Source organism: Grus americana, chromosome 5 (assembly GCF_028858705.1).
Source record: "Grus americana isolate bGruAme1 chromosome 5, bGruAme1.mat, whole genome shotgun sequence".
Classification (NCBI taxonomy): domain Eukaryota; kingdom Metazoa; phylum Chordata; class Aves; order Gruiformes; family Gruidae; genus Grus; species Grus americana.
The window spans coordinates 8,390,473-8,417,079 of NC_072856.1; the positions used below are offsets into that span (position 1 = coordinate 8,390,473).

The 26,607-nt window shown below is 37.1% G+C and overlaps 1 protein-coding gene and 1 long non-coding RNA gene across 3 annotated transcripts in view; one reads left to right on the forward strand and one right to left on the reverse strand.

The window, feature by feature from the left end:
- LOC129207041 (uncharacterized) overlaps nt 1–18,817 on the reverse strand; it is a 96,387-nt gene extending 77,570 nt beyond the window's left edge. The window contains exons 1-3 of the long non-coding RNA XR_008577353.1: nt 18,705–18,817; nt 3,432–3,712; nt 780–942 (exon numbers count right to left, since the gene is read on the reverse strand). This is a non-coding gene — a long non-coding RNA (uncharacterized LOC129207041). The remainder of the gene's footprint in view (nt 1–779; nt 943–3,431; nt 3,713–18,704) is intronic.
- Nucleotides 18,818–18,901: 84 nt separating this feature from the next.
- The window catches only part of DNAJC24 (DnaJ heat shock protein family (Hsp40) member C24), a 41,973-nt gene continuing 34,267 nt past the window's right edge, over nt 18,902–26,607 (forward strand). Inside the window, exons 1-2 of one of the 2 annotated variants that reach the window (XM_054828929.1) lie at nt 18,902–18,968; nt 20,513–20,653. In XM_054828929.1, the coding sequence (XP_054684904.1) occupies nt 20,546–20,653 (108 nt within the window). In that variant the 5' untranslated portion in view covers nt 18,902–18,968; nt 20,513–20,545. Of the gene's footprint in view, nt 18,969–19,016; nt 19,262–20,512; nt 20,654–26,607 lie in introns of those variants that run through there. The other variant, XM_054828928.1, reaches the window with a different exon arrangement.

The window sequence follows — 26,607 nt, forward strand, 5'->3', positions numbered from 1 at the left end:
TTTATAATACATTAGCTTATATAAATTCATAGTTCTTTATCATTAATGCTGCCTGAATTAATAGTTTAATAAAATACCCAACTGGTATCTTGAATTTGATATTGAACACTACTTAAGCTAATGTTGTAAAATGTTACCACAAATTTGCTGCAGAAATCTCACAAGGTACATCAGGATCTTGAAATATGACAGAGAGAAACATTTACATTCACATTTAAACTGTAAAGGATTCAGAAATAGTTTTTCCCCCTTGTAAAAAATGAAACATAATTACCAGTCTGGTAAAGGAATGAGAAGGAAAGAAGAAAAATTTTAATAATGGTCTTACCAAACAATCTAAAAGGAATAAGCGTAGTAGATATTCCATATTGCTGTATTAAACTTTCAAAAAATTTTAAACAATGACATTAATGAATCCAATCTTACATTCTGGATTATTTTTGCTAGTGGAATAAGCCTAATTAATTATGTCTGTTTGATGTCACTGAAACTAAACAGTAAATTCAATAATCTCTTTACATTTTCACCATTTAACCTCCTGCAGGCTCCCTAATGTCTATTCAGATCTATATTAAATTAAGTACCAATGCTAATGAAGGGCAATAAACGTGGCTGTCAGTAGATTTTTCTTTCATTAAGCACATTATCCTCTTACTGAGCTGTAAATGAGTAAACATTAGTTTTGTTAAACCATGCAAAAAGACAGGATGAAAATCATTTTTAATTGCACCCCTTAAGCCATTTGCTAGGAGTACTCAGTTTTGGTTTTGGTTTTTTACCTTTTATTTTTTTGAATGGATATAAAAAGATCTCTCCAGTCGAAATATAAACGTCGGCATCATGGGGTATGTCTTTAGGTTCTAGTGCTTCAGTGTCGTCTGCCAAGAACACTCATTGTGCAGCCATGTTCAGATTCAGCTTTTCAGAGCACTCCTCCAGCAGCTAAATGAATGCAAGAGGTAAGGAATACTGATTACAAACATAGTTATTTTATGATCAACATTTAGTCAGAAAAAATAAAATTGGAAATAAAAAATCCACTCTCAACTAGTTTACCAATCATAGTAACTGCACTACAAGTCATGTAATTTTAGTGATTATTACTACAAATCATGGGATGAGAAAAAACACATAACCTTAGAAAGACTGCTTTTAAAGTATTGTGCTCTTGCCTTTTAATGTCAAATAATATTGTACATTATGCTGTAACTTATTTCATTTGGTGTTTATAAGATTTTTTAACAAGTCACACATTTTAGAGACAGCGTACAAAGGACAAAATGTTTCATATAAGCTTATTTTAAAGGAAAAAAGGATATACATCAGGGTTTGAAGCAAAAGCTACAAATAAACTTTATGCAAGCAAGAAAACTTCTATTAGAGGTTACTGGCTTGATTCAAGGACGCGGAAACTTTAGCAAAGATCTTTCTTGTGCCATTTTTGTAAGCTATGACATCGATTACATTTGGCTGCTGTTTAATAACTTTGGATGGTTCAAATGCCCTCTGGACGTGCCAGAGTTTTGAAACAGAGCACACAGTTAATTCTGTCCAAAAAATACAGTTTTAGATATTAGAGAAACAATCCAAGATATTTGTCTTTTCTTCTCTGGGTTTTTTTTTGACTTTTTAAAAAAATGTTTATAATAATTGTGTGAAAAGACAATTTGAATGTAGGGTCATTAAAAATCTTCACAGTGTAAGAATTTAGTTCGCAGCACCTAAGTTATAAATATAGCAAATACAGAGAAATTGGACTATTATAAGCAAAATAGACTTAATCTATCCCAAATTAAGTTTATTCAAACTTCTGGAATACTTGGAAAGTAGTTGCTTAATTCCACTATGAAGTCCTTTTATGAAATATCTTAAGAATTCCCCAATAAAATAAATCGCCTAGCTTTAAAAGTATTTTCCAAAATCCATCAGAACAAATAAATACAGGAAAAAAAATTGTTGATTCTGAGAAAACTTGTAATTAAAGAGTGCTTTCAGTGCATAGTATGTAGGTTATTGCTTCTAGTTTAAAAAGTAAGAACTGATGACAGTCTTTTCTTAGGCAAAATTTCAATCAAATTGACAGCAATTATGCTTGTACAGTGACTGCAGAGTGGGGCTTATTGTTAATTGTTTCTGTTTCCCAGATAGCAAAATATATTCAATGCAGCTGCCAGAATAAAATTAAATAAAGTAAAAATTTTAAAAAATCATAATACTATTTTAAAATGCTTATACCACAAACAACTTCTGAATAATATCACAATAAGACTATTTTTAAAAGAAAAAAAAAAAAAAAAGGAGAGGAAAGTAGATTTATAACAAAATGTCATGCTTCAGCAAGAACATTTGTGGCATACGGTCTCTGTCCTGGGCTGCAACAAGAGGTTCCCATGCAGAACTCAAAACTAGTTTGAGGCCTAAGATTTGAATTCCTCTCCCATGAAAAACCTTGGAAATTTTTTCAATCATTTCAATTAGCACTGAACTGATACTTTACTTAAACCATAATGGCATGTAGGTATTCTCACATATTTTACAGTTTCCACATTTCTTGACTGACAAAATGACCATAAGAATCCTAGCTTTTTTGTCTTTACCATTTCTTAAAGCAAGCTATGCTATTAAATCAGCCTAGCTACTTCAGTGTTGAGTACTAAAACATATAAATAAGAAAGCCAGAATGTGCCCCCCTTAAAAAGTATATATTTTCTTTTTAGTTTTAGAGTTTAAGACTTTCACACATCAGGTGACAAGTATATTAAAATACATGTCTTATCACACAAAATTAGCAATTACAAATACTTTAATGGTTTTGGATAAAGCGCTTTCAGAAAACATTTACAAAAAAAAAGAAACTTAGAGCCATTTGTATCCTATTTGAGGTCACATCTGCACACAAATGAGGGAACACCATGATATCATCTAGGTTTGTCTCAGTTTACAACAATTTCCCTACTCAAAATAAAAGACACTAACAACAAAAAGCTTTTGATGAGGAGATCTAAATTTAACACACTAAAATACACTTTTGTTCACCAGGTCTTCACTTTAATCACCTTTATGGTACATTGCAAAATCCAATGATTCTCTTGGATTTTCCAGACAGACAGAATCAATTCATTTTGGATTAATTATGGAGAATCACATTCTTCTTTCAGAGGGTCAGCTTGACAGGTATTATCTATTGTTAAGTCTACTACAATTTTGTAAAGCAAACTGGGATGCCTGGTTTATTGTCATTTTATTTGTCTTTCAGAAATGTTTGATGAAATCAATACGGTTTTAAAAAGCACATACTCTAAGAAATTGTTAGGTCAAGAAATCTTAATAAAAATTAGCAAGGTCTGGTTTAGAATTTCAACTGAATCATCATTACAAGGTGACTGAACTGCAGCAGTCATGATTAAAAGCAAGAGAAGAGATTTGATTACCTTAGTTGACCTGTGGGAACACTTTCAGCTCTGTTTCTCTTGGATGGTGATATAAGACAGAAATTGTCTGTACTGCTTGATTTGTAGCTGTCTATACATCTGATACTCCATCACAGCTCTGAACTGATTTTGTTTGATGTGTAGAACAATCTTGAAGTCTTGACCTTCTTGATACCATTGCTGATTGCAGGCGAATGTTATCGGCAAATAGAAGTTGTCTAGAGCTTTGCTTCCTTTCAATATCTTTAACAGCTACTTTTGCATAGGGAGGTAAACATTTTCTGAAACAGAAATATGATAAATATAGTTAAAATTTTATCTTTTTGCTCTGGTCTTTCAACTACTTTAAATTAGTACTGATTGACTGTACAGAGTTCAGAAAAGCCTACAAGAACTTAATTAAAGTTGGAAAACACCTTATGAAACTGCCTTAATAATTTCATCCTGATTCTTATTTCTGCAAACTATAAAATTATTTCAGAATTCAGCTCAATTAATCTTTGCACAAGCTAGGATCAGAATGAGAATTGTATAAAGTGCTCTAGGACAGAATTATGGTGAAGTACAGTAGGTATTTCAGCTATACTACACTGCACTAGCACTGAGTCTGTACTAGCCTTCCTTTATTCAAAATGAACATTAAATTATATCATAAAGCTAAAAAAAAAGTTTTGTTTGCATAAAAACACTAAAAATAATGAGAATAAAAGCCTCCAACTTTCAGTCTGAGGCTACTGTTAATGGCACAAAATTATACCGTAGGCCAAAAGTCTAGAAGGAATATTCACCCATATGAAGATCAGACAATTTAATTTTATCCGGTCTTTGGAAGATCCAAATCAGCACTAGTATAACTGTGCCAACAGCAGTATCAAAGATCAAGAGGAAGCAAGAAAGGAGTCGGATGAGATCAGGCCCTCATTCTTCTTTCATATTCAAATAATTCTTGAGTGTCAGAATATTCCCATTATAAATTACAAAAATGATGTCACAACAAATGTGAACTTCAAAATTTGTCCACAAGGATTGCAGTATGTTTACCTAGGAAATCTTTAAACTAATATACTAACGCAGGAATACTAAATATTGGAGTTCAATCCAATAGTATTATGAGTCTGAACACACTATGCTGTGTTTCGAATTCTGACTAGTGACAGCAAGAGGACATTATTTTTTGTAAATACTCTTTTTCTTAAAAAAACATTTTGTTACCCACTTCAAGAGCAGAAAATAACTACAAAACCAGAAACAAATTTCTTTATACAATAAGAATCTATTAATTGCCATTATTTATTCTGTAGATAACTTCCGTCTTTAGCAGATAACATCTCTACTTGCCACTCATGAACTATTTTGATGGAATATTAACAGTACTGTTAGTATTAACTAGGAATTATCTTGTTTGCATGACAAGTAAACCATTATGTAAGTGGTCTGGTGTAGCAAAGGGCTACTACTTTTCAACAATATATAGTACATACAAAACCTCCTGTCACTAAATTATACTACACATGGAAAATACCTACAGGACTACTACTATTATTGTTCCCCAGTCCTTGTACAGCTTTTCCTTAAAATTTCTCATCATTGTAACAACCGTCTATACGTATAGTGTATGTAAATCTTAGGGCACTTGTGCATAAACTCTAATTCCTTAACTGAGGTGGTTTCAAACAGAAAATGCAAGATGTAATTACCAAGAGTAATCTTACTCTTGCACTGCTGAGCTGTTTTATACTTTGAGAAAACTCAAATTTAGATGTAACCCTGGTGCCCATCCTTCTGGAGATTAAATGCCATAAAATGAAAGTCTTAATATGTGGAAACTTCATAAAAGAGTCAATTTCAAATGGTGTTCACTAGTCAGGAAAAACAGCTTGGTACTCCATATTAAAGCAAAATTTCTTCTTAGTCAATGGTAAACTTTGATAGCTGCTACCACCAAGATGTTGTGATCCTATTTTTACAGCACAAGTAAAGATGCCCAGGTAGAGAGATACTGAGAGAAAAGATTTTGAAACCAGAAATTTAAATGGGAAAAGAAATGAAAAGAACAAAAAACCTAAAGAGCTCTAAGAACTTTTTTCCCATTTAAAAGCAATTAAATTGCTGTTTATTCACGGCCAAAGCACTGAAGTCTTTTTGTAATTATTACAAAAGGAGCTTTTGCTTTCAGTTAGTTCCACATGCTGAAATTGTTTAGCTACATCAGATCAAAATTTTTATGCTGTTGCTCTAGTGTAATTTTCTAATTATTCATTATTATCTAACTAAAGCACACTTCTCTATATTTCTTCTTTAAATAGAAAACAACAGTATACTAAAGAAAAGAAGATAGTCCATACAGTTTTCTAAGACATAAATCTGCATATGGCTAATATTTTTTTCCATAAGTGAAAAATATAGTTACTTTAACAGACGTTGGTTCAGTAACAGCTATATGGGTCAAAGTTATCACAGAGTTTTGGATATGAATTCAACAGCAGGATAATGACAGTTGCCAAGGATTTGTACTTGCTGTCGCTTAGCACTAGTGTTGCCTGTCAAATTGTCTCTTTTTCTTATACAGAAGCCATGGAATTTTTTATGGATAGCAATTACTTACAATATACAATGAAGTACATCAGATGTAACAACCACCCTTTAGCCCTTCATTATTTGGTCGTCTCTTTGTTATATCTAGTCATCCATTTTCACCTAAATTATTTATTTATACTGCATATTTGACAAGCATGTATTCTTTCCTTTATTTTTTTCAGTAGTCATTCAAAAGATATAGTGATTTATTTTAATATTCGATTTAAATTTACATATTTAAATTTACCTTAATATTTTTATTTTTGTACTTGCACTTCATTTTGGATTTCTCAAGAAAAGCATTATCTGCATGGCGAAGGCATTTTATTTATCTCCTAAAGGTATTAAAATAATGGCAATATCAGATCTTAACCACAATGGAGGGGTTAAGCAAATCTTATATTTATTCATTATTTGTTTGCATCGTTAAAGTATTTTTCTCCAACCGTCACGTTTCACAGTTGTTTGCACTTACATTATTGTTGCATTACATCCAGGTATGCCTCAGATAACCATAGTAATATATCTTTATATTGATAGATGAGAACATGATGTTTCATATATTATGGTCCTGAACATTTTCTGCATTAACATCATCATAAGACTTGTGAAAAGTCTAAATTTAATTTTATTATACAGGAAGCCCACAGCATACATCATTTACATAATAAAAAACAAAGCCTAATAGTTTAGTAAATTTAATATGCTTGGGAAACTGCCTTCATAACTCACCCAACAAAGGGCAGCTTTACACAGCATCACTTTGGGAAGGACCTTCTTCAATTGATAATGCTGCAAACCTCACACCTGCCAAGTAAACTAAACTGTTCTCAACTCCTACAGCAGTTGGAAAGAAAAAGTGATGATTGTTTTCCTTTTATTAGGAAAGCCAAATCTTCTCCTTTTCTCCTAATACTCTTTCCAATTACAGGCTATCACAAAACTACAATCCATTCCAAATGAGTACACCCTGAGTAATAATCTAATAAGTACAGGCTGTGTGTGAAACTCATGTCCCACTAAAATTGTTGGGAATTTTGCCAAAGGTTTGAATGAAAATTTTATCATGGATCTCTGAGTCGATGAATAGAAAGAAACCACTTCTCCTTTCTCTGTCACTTCCCCACTGAAACCCTGGCATCCCACAGACCTCTGGCCATGAAAGCTTTTTCTCCAGTACGCTAAAGAGAAGAAAAGAAACTATACTGCTCAGTTAGGCAACTGGTGCCTAACACAGAAGAAAATGTTTAAACATTCCTTTTTGGATATCATGATAATCTGACAGCATTTACTATCTCTTCTTACTTAGCCAAGAAACTAGACAGCAACCAGTACATCTCTTCTGTCTCACCCCAAACGGCAGAGAAACGGATTTTCTCTCAGTGAGTGCCTGAACAGACAAAACCTACTGAATGCCTGAGGAATGAAGCAGCCACACTATGGAAAAGAAATCAGGGCAAAAAAGGAGAACATACATTTCCTTGACCAAAATAAGCGCTCACAAAGAAATTGATAATTGAGTCATCATAGCATAGTTTTACTAGCTAGGTAGATAACAAGGAAAATAAAAAGCTGTAAAAGTTTGAAACTTAGGTGTCACTTATACTTGCACAGTTAAAATGGCTACCATCTGCTCCCACACTTCTCTGTGAAGCAGAGAAGAAAGGGTAGCAGCACCTTGGGATCTTAAATGGCTGTAAGGGCCGTGACTACATCCCCCTCCTGGGGATTTGGTTGCTGGGCTCAGGGCCAGCTTAGAGATAGCACAGCTGAGGGCTGTCCCTCCTTCTCTCTGGTGACCGCGGGGAGCTGCCAGACAGCTCGGCAGGGCAGCCTCAGCCAAGGCTGGTACCCTTCTGCAGGAGCTGCCGTTAAGCCGAAGCTCTAGGGCTTGGCCTTGCCTGAGGTGCGCCCCACCCACGCGGCAGCCGTGCTCCTTCCCATGCCCGACCATGGGCACCGCTGAGCTGCACCTGGGCCCCGGCCCATGGGCTGACGTCCCGGCTTGGCCTGGCGACCACTGGCTGGGTCTGACCCAGTCACCACACCTGGTCCAGACCCCAGCTTACTGACTCGTGTTCCTGGCTTGACCTCGGCCATGATCCTCACCCCAGCTTGCCTGATGACCCGGCCTCTGGCTGTCCCCCGCTGCCGCCCCGCTGGGCCCTGCTTGGCAAAGCCCTGCCTGGCAAAGCCCTGCCCACGGCCTGGCTGTCAGGCCCAGCCCCAGCTCCTCCACCCACAGGCAGCAGCTAACCCATGCCGCACTCTGGCGAGGGCTTTCAAGCCACCGTGGGATCTCTTTCCTTCAATAAATACATGCAGTATCTTGTAACTTCTAACCATTCTTATACTTTCTTTGGTACAAAAATATTGTCAACCCTCCTGACTGAAATCAATTATTAACACCATGACTCGGCATTCCTGTTTGCTGTCTGACTGAAGAGTAAGAAATGGTATATAAATAGTCAAAGAAACATGAGAAGACAAAATAATTTTACAGATTCCAGGACCACTAAGACAGCTACAGATGGATCCAGAATGAAGGTTTCACAAGCACTGAAAGAACTATAATTTTAAATAAAGACAAAAGTTGAAAATCAACTGGTCTGCAGGGTTTTGCAATATTTTTCCCCTTACTTGAGTGAAACTGAGAGTATACTGTACAGAGAAAGCATAAAAATATTTTAAATGTTTTACTTCTCTTCATCTTTGGTCTGACACTGATGCTAACAAAGTATGTACTGAATTATATTTTAGAACTTATCACACAGCAGCAAATTAGGCACCTTTGACAAATGACATGAGTGAAAAGTTGCCATGGCTTTACTCACACATTTTTTGCTAATGTAGGTTGTGCATCCATGTGGCATGAAGACATTTGCAAAGTTAAGAGCTCATTGTATTTTTGTGATGATGCACATGCCATATGGTCTTTTTCCTGAGCACTTATTAGACTTCTGTTGTTTGCCATTTCCTGTTTAGAAGTGCAAAAGATTGTAACTAAAATGAAAGCATACGCTTTTTGTTAAGACTGATGATTAAATAGCAATTAGAAAATTGAGCCAGTCTTCTATCATAATTTTCTCTACAGATTGTGAGAGCATGGTGGGGTTTAGACAGAGTTTCATTTGGATGCACATGTACCTCATATATTGCTCCTTTCTGGAGAAGCAAGATTTGGAATTGAAAGGGAAATTTGGAGGCTATAAACAGAGAAAATACATTCGCTGTGGACTTAATGTGATTATCTGTATATATAAAATAAAATCAAAACCACCTGAAATAGTCATATAGATTTTCAATAAAACCACCTCTTCTCTTCTCCCTGCTGCCCTCTGTCTCCTCTACCCCTATTAGAATGAAACAACTGCTGTGTTTCATACGTTGTTTCTACAAAGACATCACCAAGAACTTAGGACTTTTGTTATTCCTTTTAACAGGAAAGTGTGGGGGGGTTAATTTTATTTTTTATTTTAATTTTTAATTTAGGGAAAACAAGTACTTGATAAACCTTCAGATAAAATTACCTGAATCTGGGTCAGAATTTACATAAACCTAAAACAGATCACTGGCTTTTGGACATACATACAGTCTAATATTTTACCTATCATTGACTGAGACAGACTGGTGGCCAGCTTAGAAACTCTTAAATTATACTTTCTTATGCATGAGATCTGCCATCTGATGTGCAAGTTACCTGTGAGAAGGAATCTTTCATTTTCAGTGTTACTGCAAAAGCTATGCTGACAAAAATTTACAAAGTAAGCTCTTAAAATGAGTCCTTGCTCTAATATTGTATAAAGATCAACATTTGAATATACGTTTTATTTTAATGAAAAGAAACAACATACAATTTACACAGTTGGCTGTACTATTTTTCAGAGACAAGAGTTTATGGGTTGATACCTATAACAGCTTAGCAATCACAGTTACCGGCAAAACTAACAGTAGCAGAAAATGCTAAAGCAAACCTGAAGCTGGCCTTTACAGTTTAAGAGCCAATTCCTGAAAATACTTACACAGTTGTTTAATATAAAGCTCGTCAGTGTGTCCGTTCCTTCAGTGCAAATAGAAGTATATATGGTTCTTTGCAGGACTGAAGCCCTGTTGTGCATTTCTTAAACAAATGTTTGTGTTTGAAGTATATATTATTATTTTCACAGCCTACAAAATGCAGACATACACCATGTTGTATAAATCACCATGACAAACTTTAAACATTCCATTCATTGAAAACAGCTACGAAACCTTTTAATCGTACAAACTGATCCATTTGACCAGTTACGCAAAATAGGTGGCTGTTTCATTGCCTTCACAGATTTCTTGAATTACTCTTTCTTCTAGAGCTTTTGTTAAATAGATTTACCTAATTTTCTGGGGTCATAGAATTTTTTTTAACAATATGTCTGTAGAATGCCTAGCACAACAGGCCCTGAACTTGCCTGAAATATCAACGGACAAAAAACACCTCCCACAAAATCAACATTAAGGTAACAATAAGGTAATAATGTAGAATCAAGTCATTCTATGAGCCAAAAAAGCCAACTATATTGCTGAAATATAATTTTAATGTTGAACTAGATTAATCTCAGTACCAGTTACAAAAATCAGAAAGAAATGCAAATTTTAATCAGTAACATTTATTTCCATTTGACCGGCTTGATCTTCTGTGACTGAGTACTATTCCTCTTTTATACATCTTAACCTTCAAACATTCGTTGGTGATATGCATTATCTCAAAACAGCTTTACCATGTGCTTACTTTTATAAATTTCACTCAGTCTCATTCAGTATGCAATTTGATGATAAAGTAATATGATCTAATGGCTAGGTGACATCAAAATGGGCAGACTTGTTCCCCTCTTCCATCTCTTCCCCTTGCCCTGGATGAGTTCTCCAGCTACCTTCCCTGTGCTGGCACTGACACATGACAAATCTGTTCAATGGAGCTAAACCACCAGAAAATTATAAATTTTTTAGCACAAATGGATTTTTGCCCATTTATCTCCACGAATTCTTTCACTGTGTGGTCACATGAATGGCAGTGCTGATGCAAGGGCAGCAAGAGTACATGACTGAAGTGGGTGAGAAAGGAATGGCAGAAGAATTTTACCACTTTCAGTGGCAATTTAGTCATTCGATCAGCACAGCTATATCTTCAAACTACACCTCGCAGTTCAAACTGAAAAGAGAACAGGAGTTTTGCTTAAGCTACAATTGAAAATATATGTAATATAGGAATATATAATGAAATGGTATTTGAAGTACAGCAAATGTATTCTTTCCTATAATACTAAAAGGCATTTTACTACTTGTCGCCATACTTGGAAAATACTTCAGTCTTTAAAAGGATCCACATAATGGAAAAATGTTAATCAAAAGTATGATAAATTATAAACTGTATCTCTAAAGAAAATAAGCAAAAAGCCAATTAGCCCAGTGCTCCTCTTCAACAAACATGTGGAAACACATCCAATTATCTTGGAAAAAGCCAATTAAAATACAATGAATAATCTAAATACCAGAACTAAATATTTCATTTTGTAATTATCTTTCTCAAGAAGCTGGTTTTAACATAAACTGTGAAATACCGTCAATCTGTCATGTTTGTAAGCTTTATAGACATGGCAGTTGTTGCTCCATTGCCTTTGTGTATATTGCAGTTTACATTAGCAAGTAACCAATGTGACACTGAACATGCCTGTTTCTGATAAGGGTTTTCAAACGTCTGAATACTTGGGTTAAATATATCAGAATAAAGATCAAAGTATATCAACAAAAGCAGTCTTATTCAGTCTTTTCATTGCAGGACTTTAAAAAAGAAGAAATATGACATAATGTGGCTTTATACACATGGTTAGCAGCATATGACTGCAGAATTTGAACATATGTACAAGAGGGACAGGAAGAAAAGAGATCCTTTTGTTTGACAAATCCACATGCGATCCAGGCATAACTGCAATTTTAATTCTGAGAGAGTGGATGTGTGTTAAAACTGTTCTGTGTTCTATGACAGACATGAGAAAAGGAAAGCCATAAAATGGCACTCTCTCCTTTCAGAGCTGCAGGGAGATATTGAGAACAATGTGTATCACAGAGAAGTATTCCTTTCTTAGAATCTCATGGAGCACGATGCAATTCTTTATTAATTAATTCTACTGAGCCTACATGACAAAACTGGGATTGAAATTACAGCATATGAAAACATTTACTACATAATGTACTGACATGCAACTGGGAAAAAAAAGTTGATTTTTATGTATGTGTGTTTTAAACTTCAACAAAGTTAGACCTTGACTTCAGACAGCATAAATAAGATTCATTCAAATGACCATAAGGCCTCAGAAGTAAGGAGATGGTGGTACTAGCCTGTCATGCTACCTTTTTCATTTGCAGGCAATCTGTGTGGGAATGAGGCCTTTTATAGCATGAAAACATCTCAAAGAAAATCCCATTATGATGAAAATGGGGATTAGAATATTCCATACTGTCAAAGTGTAACCAAATGATGTTAGTTTGTTGATGAACGAGTCCCTTAATTCCAAACAATATTGTGGTAGTGACTACATATTGCTGGCCCATATATACATAAAAAATTCAAATCTTGGAGGATTTAACACCTGAAGGATTTCTCTACAGTAGTGCTGTTTTGTGTTACCTTTTCATTCCACCACTCTCAGAGATAGAAGGCTAAATTCATGTTTAACTCTGTTTGGCTGCTCTTAAATTTTCATGCTCACAGACAAAACCAAATTAAGACAGTAGCTTGTTGTGAGGTTTGGAAACATGAGGAAACACTCCACTCCCTATTCTTAAATTAGCAAGTTTGCAAATTCAAGCATTGAAAATCAAGATAAAAATAGAAATTTGCACATGCAGGTTTTATTTGACTTTAAGTATATAGATTCTCATAGACTTAGTGACATAATAATTTGGCTTTATGATTCCTCCAATTCATTCACTTCACTGAGTGTCGTGGTTTTACCCCAGCCGGCAGCTAAGCACCACGCAGCCGCTCACTCGCTCCCCCCCCCATCGGGATGGGGGAGAGGATTGGAAAAGTTAAAGTGAGAAAACTCGTGGGTTGAGATAAAGACATTTTAATAGGTAAAGCAAAAGCCGCGCGCACAAGCAAAGCAAAGCAAGGAATTCATTCACCACTCCCCATGGGCAGGCAGGTGTTCAGCCATCTCCAGGGAAGCAGGGCCCTGTCACGCGTAACGGTTACTTGGGAAGACAAACGCCATCACTCCGAACGCCGCCGCCCCCCCCTTCTTTTCCCCCCAAGCTCCTTATAAACTGAGCATGACGTCATATGGTATGGAATATCCCTTTGGTCAGTTTGGGTCACCTGTCCTGTCTGTGTCTCCTCCCAGCTTCTTGTGCACTCCCAGCCATCCCGCTGGCAGGGCAGTGCAAGAAGCAGAAAAGGCCTTGGCCCTGTGTAAACACTGCTCAACAATAAGTCCATAGAACAAAAACATCTCTATATTATCAACACTGTCTCCAGCACAAATCCAAAACATATCCTCACACTAGCTACTATGAAGAAAATCAACCCTCTCAGCTAAAACCAGGACACTGAGTCAGAAATCTGCCAGGAAATGCAGGAAAAGAGAGAATTGTCTCATGGCTAAGGTCTGCTGCCCCAGATAAATTGGATATCATTCTTGTCCTGAACTTAAAATTCTACAGTGATATTGAATAAGTCATATCAACGAAAATTTCCCAGGAAAAACACAAACACCAGCCACATCTAGATACCTGATGTGGAGCATCTGTGATCTGTTTTTGTAGTTTTTCAACTAACTGTAACTGAAGTCTGCTCTGAACATAGGAAACACATTATGAAGATCAATACTGTAAATTATAGGAGTTTTGTATTCCAAAACAGAACACCGAAACTCATTGTTACTTTGACACTTCAATCTCTGTCCCTCCTTTCTCCCTGTCTGAAAAGGAACACATGATATCCATTAAACTTTCAAGACCAATGATATAAAAGTGTCATGAAGACTTATTAATTAAAGTGTGGAACCAAGTAAGATTCTGTAACATCTGCTTATTATAGATGTTTATTACTGAAGACTGCATCTTCAGAACAAAATTTGAATAAAGGTCCATACTTTAAACAAACAAGTCATATGAACACTCCTCATTTTTGGTAGAGGCAGAGGTTACCTGAGAATAAAAGCACAATCCAAATAAGCAGTACATTGCAATGCAAATATACCAAGTGGGTGAAAAAAGATGAGACTAGCTGGTTGTTGGATCAGCCAAGTGCACAGCTTTTAATATTGTTTTAATGCTCAAACATTAAGTAAATATTTATGGAAAAAAGTTGGACAGGCATAGATAAAACTCCAGTGCAAATGTGGCAGGCTACAAGAAAGAGATAAATACTGCATCACAGGGCACAAGAGTAAACGCCATGCTGATCAGCGTTAGCAAAGCGAGGAAAGGTGTGTCTTTGTCTTTCCCTCAGTTAATCTATGCCTGGTTTAGACTGATTGACACTGCACTTTAAAGACAAAAACTAAGTCATGAAATCTTTCAAATTATCGTATTTGACTGAATTTTCATCCATTGATTTTGCTCCACCTGCAGCACAGTAGACAAGGTAATAATTTATGATAATTATATGAAAATATACAATTAATATTCATCACCTCTCATTTCTCATCACTTTAGATGATCAGTAATGCAGAGTAAAAATGCTGTCAGATTTCTAATTGCTTTGTAATAGGCCTGGAATAGGGAAATCGTTAAAGACAAACAATCTGTCACTTGTCTGTTACCTTAACTATCTATCACTTAAAAAAGCCCTCATTAAATACATTGCTAATGAACGACAAAAGACTGTACTCACTGTGCCCAGATGTACCTTTTTAAACAATATTGTAAATTGCTTAAATAATTCCCAAGACGTTTTCAATCATTTTTGTGGAAATTTAATAGAAAACATATATTTTCAGTGCATGTTACATCTCATTTGTTCACATCATTATGACATTGAGTCTATCATATCCACATCTCCTGGGAGACAAAACTTTGTTTTTCTTTCTACTGTTGACAAATCTGACCCAATTAAAACACATTCTGGAAGAACTTAATATTCAGATCTCTGACATCTTTCTCTTAAAAAATGAAAAGGAAAAAAATTAATCCATTTTAAATAATCCTATCTCTTCCAAGGATTTTTAATATCTAGATTAAAAAAGCCCAACATTGTTCAATGTTCAAAAAATTATTTTATCTTTCACAGACAAAACAATGTTTCCCAAGAGACAGATTTCAGAATTTTTACTCACACCATTCTTTTGAGTCAGCTGTCTACTATAGCTCTGACAGAAAAATCCATGTGAAAAGTATTCTTCTCACTGTACTGACATAAGCAGTCAGAATGAAAACACTATGCCAGAAGGAATATTGGTGAGACCCCATAGTGAAATATGGTATTATTAATTACCACATTAGTTAATTACTCTTAATTGTCACATTAAAAAGTTGGAAAAATGAAAAAAGAACAATACAAAAATCATTTAAGACAAAATATCTGTGCATGACTTAAACATGCTCAATCTCTTAAGTTAATCAAAACCAAATAAATATTCAGTGCTTGTTTATGTTGGTATATATCAGATGCTAAACCACCACAGTTTAAGGCAAAAGGTGTAAGAAGAACTGATGGCTGGAAACAGGAGCCATGCAAATTCAAGTTCAGAAATAGGGACAAATTTTAACAGTAGGATCACTAGCTGTTCCAGCAGCCTTCTCACAAGTGAGGAATTTTCCATCTTTTAATATTGATAGTCAGACAAAACATACTGGACTCAGAACAGCCCTGTAACACATAAAAATTCAGACTAGGTGATCTAGTGCTTTCTTCAGGTTTTATTCCCATGAATCCTATTTCTTCTCAGTTACAAAGCAAACAAGAAAGCAGAGAAGACTATGCTTTCAGAAAACCATTAATTAAATAAATAAACAAACAAGTGAGCTAACAGACTAAGTCAGGTGTAGTGCTTTGTATCAAGAACAGCGCTACAGTGTATGCTGAAGTTTAACAAACATAAGTGCTGTCCAGATAGGGACATATTTGTCCAGATAGATAGGAAATACACTAAATAACTTTCCTTTCCAACTAGAAAAAGGTGTTTGTTGCAAAATTTGTAATTTCTCAAATATTCTGAATATTCTAGACGCTACATAATCTTAGAAAGACTTGCCTTCTGATTTTTATATAACCTGTGCATCACTCTTTTGTACACATGTAGCACAATATAAACCCAATACAAACAAAACAGCCAAAAAAAGCTTTACTACTCTGAACAACACTTTGAAAAATACCAGTTCTCTTCAGAAGTAAACAATGTAGTTAAAAGCGAAAAAGTCTGGATGTTTCAGCTGTTTCTTAAAAGAATAACATAACAAGGGGCTGGTCCATCATTTGTACTCATCTGTTATTGTATTAATATACAATGTTTTATATTCTAGCTATGAAAGATTGTCAAATTGGCTTGAGATTGATCAACAGGTTCAAAAGTCATTATGATCAGACAGAGTATGATGAGCGAAGACTAACCCGAACATAATATTGTGGTTTCTGAAAATGGAGAGATTAAAATTAAAAGACAAACTGATACACAAAGATTATAATACCAGACAAGGACAGATAATCCTGCAGTGATTTTGTTTCATAGTTTATGCATTTTGCAGTCCAGGAAGACCAAACCATTACATTAAACAGCCTATTCTCTTTTACTTTGGCATAACTGCGAACATGCACATGAAAGACTGAATGTTTCACTTCCAAAATTGTTCCACTGACTTCAGAGATAATTCTTTAACATTTATAGTTAATTTTATATTGAACAACTAATTACAGATAATTATATTATTGGATACAAATGCTCACAATCTCTCAAGTAACTCTGAATTTAACCTACGTTATGAGCTGGCTTCAGGCACTAATCCTATAACAAGTTAAAATGGAAAAACCCTATATACAACATTTAAGAATTTGGGGCATAAAGGATAAAAATGGATATTGTAAATGTGTCCAGTCTGTAAGAGGATATTAACCATTTGTGGTAAAAACACAGGTGTAGTAACCAATCTCCAAGACATCACCACATCTTTTACAATTTTCCTTTTAATTTTCCCCTCCTGCACAACAACAGTACTTGTTCACATATCAGCCCCAATCAATGGCTGAGGGAAATACATTCAGTACTGCGAGCCACTTGAAGTTATATGTGGGCTGATTACAATCCAAAATGAAGAGGGTAACTAATTCATGCAATCATACTGAAACCTTTGCCTGAGAAGTCAGTTCTAATTTCAAAAGGGACTATGTACATTAGCTCACACTTGATACATCTCATCTATAATTCAATGATTTCAGTGAAATACATAATTACTCACACTGGTGCTGCAGAAGTTAACACCGCACTGACAGAGGGAGCTGGACTGTTCCATGGCTCATACCTGTAACTGCCCAAGCGCAAAGACAAGTCTCTCCCTTTTGACAACTATGGACTCCACGTTACAAATTTGACCTCACCTACAAAACTGCAGAAAAGGGCAAAATACTAACCTACTATTTTGTAGAGACATCGATGACCAGGATACACAAAAATCAAACTGACACACAGGTCTTCAGCAGTTTTGTAGATTAGATGTTTTCTCACCTACCACAAAAAGTCTCTTGCTTCTCTACTGTCCATGTTAAAACTTAGATAAATTCTCCATGTTTATTGTTCAGCCTCGATTGTCCCACACCCTTCCCGCACCGATGGTTAAGGGGAACAATGTGCCAGGAACAAAACTCCTAGGTCCTCCCAGCAATGTCTGTACAGCCTGGCTGCTGCTCTACTTAAACAGTTCAAAGGGTATGAAAAATGAGGAAAAGTTACTTTAATGCTAACATATTGCATAAAAATATTGCTGAATGAAGTATGCTACACATTTAATGGTATAGTGTGAACTGAGTTTGTCTGGACTAATATTTTGGGATTTTGCTAACTAGGATTGACTGAGATTACAAAAGTTGAAGTTTACAGCACCAATCTAAGCTTTTTTTTTTTTTTTAATGAGGAAATGTCTTCACATCATTAAAAGTCTGCTTCCTGAGCTTAATTTTTTTTTTTTTCATTAAGAGGATGTTCTTCCTTCCCCTTTAGGACAAGTACTTTCTAGAAAGAAACCATGGTCTTATTCCGCTCACAGAGTCGGGACAACTTGCAAGGGAGGCGAGAAGGATGCAGGATAGTCACCCTTATGCCCGGGGTTTTCTCCCCAGACACACGCTACCCGGAGCACCTGGGCGGAGGGAACCCCAGCTGATCCCGGGGACCGCTCAGTGCTCGGCAGGCCCGCGGTGCCCCGCTGTCGGAGCTAATCTTTGCCTCCGGGGCAGTGGGGGGAGGCCTGCAATGAGGGAAGGCAAAACGAACCCTGTGCGCCCCGGGTCTTCCCGCACCTGGAGGTGGAGTCCCTGAGGGGAGAGGGGGTGTCGAACGGCCCAGACTCCCGCGCAGCGAGCGAGGGAGGGAGGGAGATTAAGATGGACCCCGGAGTCTTCTCGCACCTGCAGACGGAATCCCTGAGGGGAAAGTGAGGGTGAAAAGATGGTCCCGCTCGCCCCGGGCCGGGAACGAGCGCTGGAGGGCGGCCGGGGCCGTTACTTACTGAGCCCGGAGCAGACTCACAGCTCCGGAGCGCCGCTGGTCGCTATGGAGACGGCGTCGGGCCTCGGCCACGGCTCCGCTTCCTGTCGGTGCCAACGCCGCTACTGCCCGGGCGGAAACAGGCAAGGCGGTCCCGTAAGCCACACCCACCGCTGCCCCTCGCCCCGCTAAAGGCGCAAAGCACCACGTGGCGAGGGTGTTTCCTGCCGGACGAGTTATCTGGGGCACCAGCCGCCTCCATCGATGGGCCGGCGGTGCAGGGCAGGTAGGTGCTCGCTCGCTGTCGCGGCGGGGTTTTGTGCTGGAAGGGGCCGGCGGTCTGGCACTGTCGTCCGGTTGGCGCTAACGGTTGCGGGGGTCCTTGTGCCACAGCCCCCGCGCTGATGCGGCGGGAAGCCTCCGGCAGGACCTGGTGTGCCGCGCGGGGCCGGCGGCCGGGGCCGGGCTCTGGCGGCCTCCCTGGCCTCCCTCCGCGGGTCGCGCCGGGCTCCTCCCGCTATCGAGGTCCGAGCGTCCCGCCTGTCGCCGCGTCGGTCGGCGCGGAGCTGCAGCTCTGGGGTGGGTCCGCGGTGGCGCAGCGACAGCTTCGTCCTGGGCGGTGGGCTGTGGGGGGAAGCGTGGCCCCAGGCCGCGCTTGTGTTTTCGCGTGTTTTTAAAAACGCGTTGTGAATTCCCTCGGGAGAGAGGGGCCTTCCTGGAGAAAGGTGGGGAGTGGGGAGGGGTGGGCGTGCATGCGTGCGTGGTGCTTCCCCAAAGGAAGGGGGGGCCGCCCCGCAGTCGGGGGTCCCCTCTTTCTGCTGGTAGCTCTGATAAGCTTGAAAAGCATAGTTCTCTTCCCCCGTGAAAAAAGGATTTATTCTGAAGTATGATGTGTTCACCAGAAAGTGGTTTTAGTGCTGAAATGAAAAAAGAAAAATATCCTTTTTTTTTCTTTTGTAACAAGAAAAAAAGCCTTATAAAACTCAAATCTTCCCTACTTGGAGACAGTTTTATTTCTTACCAGAAAGTGCTTGATAAATTAGCTACTACAAGCTTGGGATTTCAGCATACCGAAGAACCTGCTTGAAGCTGAAGCATTCCTGTGCTGTTACTGGCATTTATTTCTCCTGTTTATTTTTTTTCATTCTGGATCATTAGCTTGATGATAGAGGGCCAACAATAAAAAGTACCCAACTAGTTAGGTTTTACTTAGGCACCTGTGCTAACTTTCTATGCTTTTGTTAGTTCTCATTTGTTTGCTTTTACGTGCTCTTCTACTTTAATACTAAAAAAGTTAAGCCTTCTTACCCAGCAGGATGAAGGAGGGCCCATACTGTAAATGTCATTGTGCAAAACCTGAGCTGTACCTTTTTATCATCTTGCATGTATCTCATTCCAGAATTGACAAAATGTCACACTCTTGTGTACTTCATTTTTTTATAGATTAAGTACAGTATTGCTTCAAAATAAAACATGTATGTTTAAAAAGTATGTATATAAAAAGTGTGTGTATAATGTGGGTAGGTTCAAAATAGGTCAGGCAGTTAAAACACAAAATGATTTTAAAGGAGTATGAACAGCTTCTGAAATGTGATATACTAAAGAACTGGGACAGGAAACAGCATAACTTACATCACGTATGACAATTTATGGGATGGAATGGCTGTATGAAGCAAGCTGGTTTTTTGCGCTGTAGATCTTATGTAGGGGTGTAGATGTGCTTGAGGGCTGCAGTCTATTTCATGGTCCTGTAGTTTGTCACATTTCTTCATTTTTGCTTTTTCTAACTCTTTGAAATTGTAATTATATCTATTTAATTTTCTTACAGAGTGCTAAGAAAGTAATTTCAAAGCCAGTCAGAGTATGGCCTTTGAAAGGATAATGCAAAAGGACTGGTACAAAATCCTGGGTGCGAAGCCATCGGACAGTCCAACAGAACTAAAACGGAAGTACCAAAAACTTGCTTTATTAGTAAGTATGTTTTTCTTGTTTAAGATGTGCAAAAATAAATTTTATAAACCAGTAAGATGATAATTTCAGGATTCGTTTTTACATTTTTTGTATAAATACAATTAATCAGAGTGTGTTTATAATACTAGTTCACCAACGCTGGTTTAAGTTTGCCGTAAACATTTGGAGTTTGAGTTACCGTTATATTTTGCAAAGAGGGGTTGTGGTGTTCTGGTTTCAAAACACTGATATGTCTCCCAGCTTTGCTAAACATTCATGAATGAACTGAGGCAAATACTTGTTTGTCAGGTGCTGGATAATCAGGTGTAGAGATCAAAGAAGGTCATTGTTTGTAGCACACAGTTGTGAAATGTGCTAACTGATACTTGTGGTATTTACTATCCTGTGTGCCGTTACAGTGTGCTAAATGCAATGCTCGAATGTGTAAAAACCAGATGTAAAGAGTAAAAATAAGTTCTTGCTGATAGTTTGCAGTAATGGAATAGAAAATGTATAGGAGGAGAATATTTTAATATCAATTTTATTTAAAAGTTTCTGCTGTGTTTCTGTGGAGTCATGGTTTTGGTCATGCATTAAGATGATGTTCTGTGAATTCTCTTAATTTTTCCTGTACTGCTGGTATATGGGTATAAGAATCTCAGAGCTTTAGCAGGTTACTTTGTATGATTCTTGGTTGTTCTGTTTTACTCCTTCCTCTGAATTCAGGCTTTTTGTTCAGAAGATGGTTTGGCCTGGCTTTCTGAGAAAAGTGGAGTGTGGTTTTTTTTTGATACTGTTGACCATTTTCAACCAAATTTGATAGACAGATAGAAGTCCCAAGGTGACTAAATTCCTAAGTTTCTTGAAAACTGGCAACCTGGTAGAGAAGAAGGAAAAAGGTGAGGAGAACTTGGTTTTTATATATTCCTTCAGGTAGCTGCTAGCTAGACTGTCAGTATTGACAGGGCATTAGAGAGCGCACACATGGCTGATCTTGCTTGGTTTGAGGTGCCTGAATGAATGTGATAAGAAGTTGGGACTTTCAAATGAGGTAAATGCTAATCAATGGGAGACTGAGTTTTGTTAGAGTTGAAATAAATTCATGGGATGGTTCTTGGGGGTTGTTTTTGGTTTTTAATTTATTTCTAGCCCCTGTGAAAACTGCTTTAAAGGTCACTTCACCAGTGTGAAGTATGTTCCAAACCTACACACTTTGATACTCTTTAGTTGTATACGCTAAGCAATCCTGCTGTACATCTACTCCTTCTCAACACTTCCTACTAACTTATTTCTTTGTCTGAAACTGGTCCGTGTACTTCGTCTTACGTTTCAACACTTTACAAGATGTTTGCATGCAGATATAGGACATAAATCCTTTGGTCCTCACTATTAAACATTAAAAGAATCAATGTAGGAGAGTGCCTTGGAAACCGAGCTGCTTACTTCTACTCTTAACAGAAATAGTTGTTTTCTTGGACCACCTAATGATTTTTGCTTTACTGAATTACTAGTAAAATATGAATAAAATATTTATAATGATCTATTTCTTCTTAATGAAAACAATAGGAGGATCTCAGTGTAAAATATCTCTCCTGTTCAGACAGGAGTCTAATTTAAATTGATAAATGCAATGGAGTTAATATATTTCTTTCACTATGACTCTATATAAAATAATGGCATTAAAATCCTATATAAAGTATTGTTCAGAGCTGTTTGCCACAGAACTGAAACTACGTAATGCCTTTCCTGTATGATTTCTCATTTTTTAAATAGAACTGAGCCCTTTGTGTTCTAGCACTGGACTTTCATGAAATTATTTTGAAATGTGTGAAGTGAGAGTTGGTGATGGGTGGACATTACAACTGTCTGGTAAAGGCTCTCTGTAGATTTAGAAGATGAAAAGATTATTTTAATATATAAGCTTTTCCTTAGAAGTTATGTATTTCCGAACTAAATGGTTAGTGCTCTTTATTTGAAGTCATTGAGAAATGTTAGAAAAAGAAAGATATTTCTCTTTCTTTTTTTTTTGCTGTTTGGCTCAGAATTCTTTTGCTCTCAGTGATGGATCTCTCTTTCTGACTGAAAAAACACACTGATGTTTACTTATAGGTGTTTCCTCCAAGGCAGATCTGCTGCTGCTTGTCTGTTGTTGTTACCATATGTCCTGTCTCTATTCATCTTTTTCTTTTAGCTGAACTGTTACAGACTCTACTTGTTTGTCTGCTTACTAATACAGCATCCAGCACAGTCGGTCTAAAGTCTGCAAAAGCATGGAGGTAAACTAACAATTATTTTTATGCACCTTAAACTCATTGGCCATAGGAGTGGCTGGAGACTATAGTACATACCTTCGCTAAAAAGTGTTTGTATAGCTCATAGTTATACTGTGAAAGTTACTGCCACAGATGTTGTTGAGTCCAAGGGGTTCCATGGTTGAAAAAGTTGTTAGACGTTCATGAAAGAAAAGTCTGCCGTGGCATGTCAACACCAAAAATACTCTGTGATTTGGAGATTAATGAGCTATGGACTTACAAATATTGGTGGAAAATATAAGGGAGGTGTTGCTGTATGTTTGTCTTATCCTGATACTATTCCCTAGGCATCCACTGTTCGTTGTTAGTAAAAAGTGTAGCACTGGATGGATCTCGCATCTTACCTGTTGTGTCCTGCTCAGATGAAGTAACTCCCTGGCTCCCCCAAGTAAAGCTTGTGCTTAGAGTTCTTGGTAGCTTCACACCTCTACCAGCAAAGTGCTCTTTTTGGTTTTCTAAAGCTGTTGTCGGAGATGGTGGTGGTAGAAGTAGTAGTACTATCGGTGTGGGCAGAGAACAGGTCTACGTGCAGGTATTTTTAGGTACTGTGATAGCAGTCAATTACTGGAGTAACTCCAGTTTAGAAGTTGGAATAGCAGATGAGCACAGCCATGTATTGCCTAGTAAAAGACTTAGTAACAAATATGGTTGGTAGAGAAAGTTTTCTGGCTTATATGTAGCAGCAGAAGTTAACCTCCTGAAGAACTGTACTGTGCTAAGTATCTTAAAATCCAAAAGTTTATAAAGCAACTTGCATCTTGGATACCAATGGCAATAATTATGCCATTCATTCTGTAATCATGAATATTCTGATCACAGATATTCATTAGCATCAAGCATAATAGATGGTTGAATTTATTTTTAAACATAATTCTGCTGTTTAAAAATGGCAAATGTCTGAGTCCAAGCCTTCTTCAAATGATCCCCAGTGCTTCATGTTGAGCATTTGCTTTTTGCCATCTGCTGTTTTCTGTATTTGTCAACACATGTATGCTTAGCATCTTGAACGAGCAGGCAGATGTAAACTTCCAAAGCTAAAAAGAGTTGGAGATCTTGCCATATGTCATCCAAGAGACAACTACATCTGTAGTTAAATTTCAGGGTTGACCTTAATAATCAAAAGTAGTACACAATTAAAAATGGTTGAATTGTAGGTTTGTAAGAATGATAAACAATAAAAAGGACATGGATAGAATAGTTCGTATTTATAAAATTTCATTGCAACTTAATGAAACTTAAATGTATTTTTAAAAAAAAATTCTTCTGTGCTTATATGACCCTGATGCAATAATGAATTATCACAAGGTGATCCAGGTAACAACTGATAGCAGCTGAAGATGACAGACTTCTGGGCACAAAGTGTGTATGACACTGGCAGTTCTATAAATAGCTTATTTTTAAAACAAAACCGAACTTCTATGTATGCTGGCTCATACCCCACTATCTTCTCTACCACGGAGCTTCAGCCAATAGCTCTGAAAGAAAACAAAAAATTAGAAATGCATATTTTGTAACCAGCATAGCTCAATGCCAAGATTCCTTGATTGGCTGTGGTAAGTCCATGCTAAAGTGCTTTCTGAAGCACAGAAGACTGGCAGTTTCCATACTCTGAAAGGAATCACAACAAACTTTGAGAATGAATATGTTGTTGAAGTGGTAAGAGTTTGGTCTTTAGTCTTGTGTCTTTGGAACACACTGGTGCTTTTGAGATATTTGGGATACATAATAGTCTTTTCATCCACAGTAGTTTGCATACACAGTAGTTTCAACAAGATTTCTTGAATGGATAAACAGGTTTTAGGCTCTATACTTAGTTTTTCAAGGAATCCATACAGCTTTTAGGAAGGGTAGTGCTTATGTTCCACTTCTGAATGTGTATAAAATTAGAGGACCAAAATAGGATCTCGGAGGGGGGAAATTACACCATGTTTTTATTGGCACAATTTTTACATCTCCTTTTGGTCTAGCACTTTGTGGTCAAAGAATGAGTTGCCAGATTGTTTTCAAATTTTCACGTAGCTGCTCTATATCTGAAAACTGCTTTTTACAGGAAATAGTCACCAAATGCATAAGCTTTGTCTAGCTGAAAATTAGGTGTCTGTTCCTGTTGATGCTGGTGATATTATAGGATACCTTTCAACTGGAAAAAAATTATTGTGCAGGAAAATTATATGCTGCTGTTACAATATGTGTCCTAATCTTAAAGAAAATCCATGTAATTTGAGCAGGGAGTATGCAGGAAGCGCTTATTTTTAATATGGTAAGGAAATAAAATGTGCCATTTAACACAGTGTTACAAAGATTATCTTTTTTTATCAGAGGGGGTGGTATGTGTATATAAATACAAAGTGTTAAGGTGATCACTTAATGTTTGAAATAACAGAAAATTTGAAAACAGAGTGCATCAGGCATAGGTGAGAATGACTTTCAGCAACAGTAAAGAAGGACATTAATAGAAATTTAATGAAGCAAAATAACTTCAAGGAGGGATTGTTCCATTGAGCTTGTGTAGAGGAAAGATGTCTGTCTTTCTGGAGAGCAAAAAATCTGTTGTATCTTACCAGATTTGTGTACACATCTAAATTCTCTGTCACAAGAAATGCAGAGGATGTCATATATGTAAAGTTAAAGACCTGCTTGCATGATTGTTGTCTTAAAGTTTGTTTCAAAATGAATTCAGTGTTCTTCCTGAAAGGACCTGCCTACTGAGGAGCTTCATGCTGAGTATAAGCTGAGAATTTGAATCTTTAAAATGAAAACACTTTGAGTTTTCTAGCAGAAGTCTCATCATAATGCTTTTCATAATGAAAATTATGCAGTGTGTGTATTCCTTCTTTTAATAGCCTTTGCAGGGTTGTTATTTTTTGTTTGAATAGCAGCATACTTGTTAGATACTTGACAGATCATCATGCTTAGCTACCTCTAGCTTCAGCTAACTTGTAGAAAATTAATTTTGTAATTTGACAGTATAAACATAACAAGTTCAGTGCAGCCTGGTTGTAGCTTGACTGAAGTGAATATAATTGCAACAGAGAGAAAGAAAAGCCACTAAGTTTAATACAAGGGACTGTTGTTTTGACAGTCTGGGTAGTTTTATTTTGAGCTGTTCTTTACATCTTATTTACTACTGATGACCTTAATAAAAATACAAGGGGATATATTTTCAAATTGGGACTTGAAAAATTGGTTATTAGTTTATGTAGTATATAATGAACCTCAGTGTTATAGAAGTCAGTAGTTCAAATAGTTTGATGAGCCAGATCATGATTGTGATGTTCCTGCTGCTGTTTAAGCTATGAAAGCTTTATGTTTGATTTATCCATCTGTTGTTTGTGGGTTTTGGTTGGTTGTTTTTTTCTTACACCAGAAGAGGTGTAAGAATTATCATATTCAGTAGTAAGTCTGAAGAACACATATTTACCCTGGCGATGATCATGTTGCAGTAACAGGAACTTCTAGCAGTCTGAATAGTATCACAAGTTTGTTGTGTGTGTCAGGATGGTACTTAAAAGCCAAATGTTCTGGAGATGGGTGGTGCTGCCATGTCTGAGCCAAAGCTCCCGCTTGCTTAGTGAGAATTGTGTGAGGATATCATGCTGGTGGCACTTGGTCCTTGGGCCTTACTTGCTCTCATTAGGGTTAACTGGCCAATGGGAGTGTGTG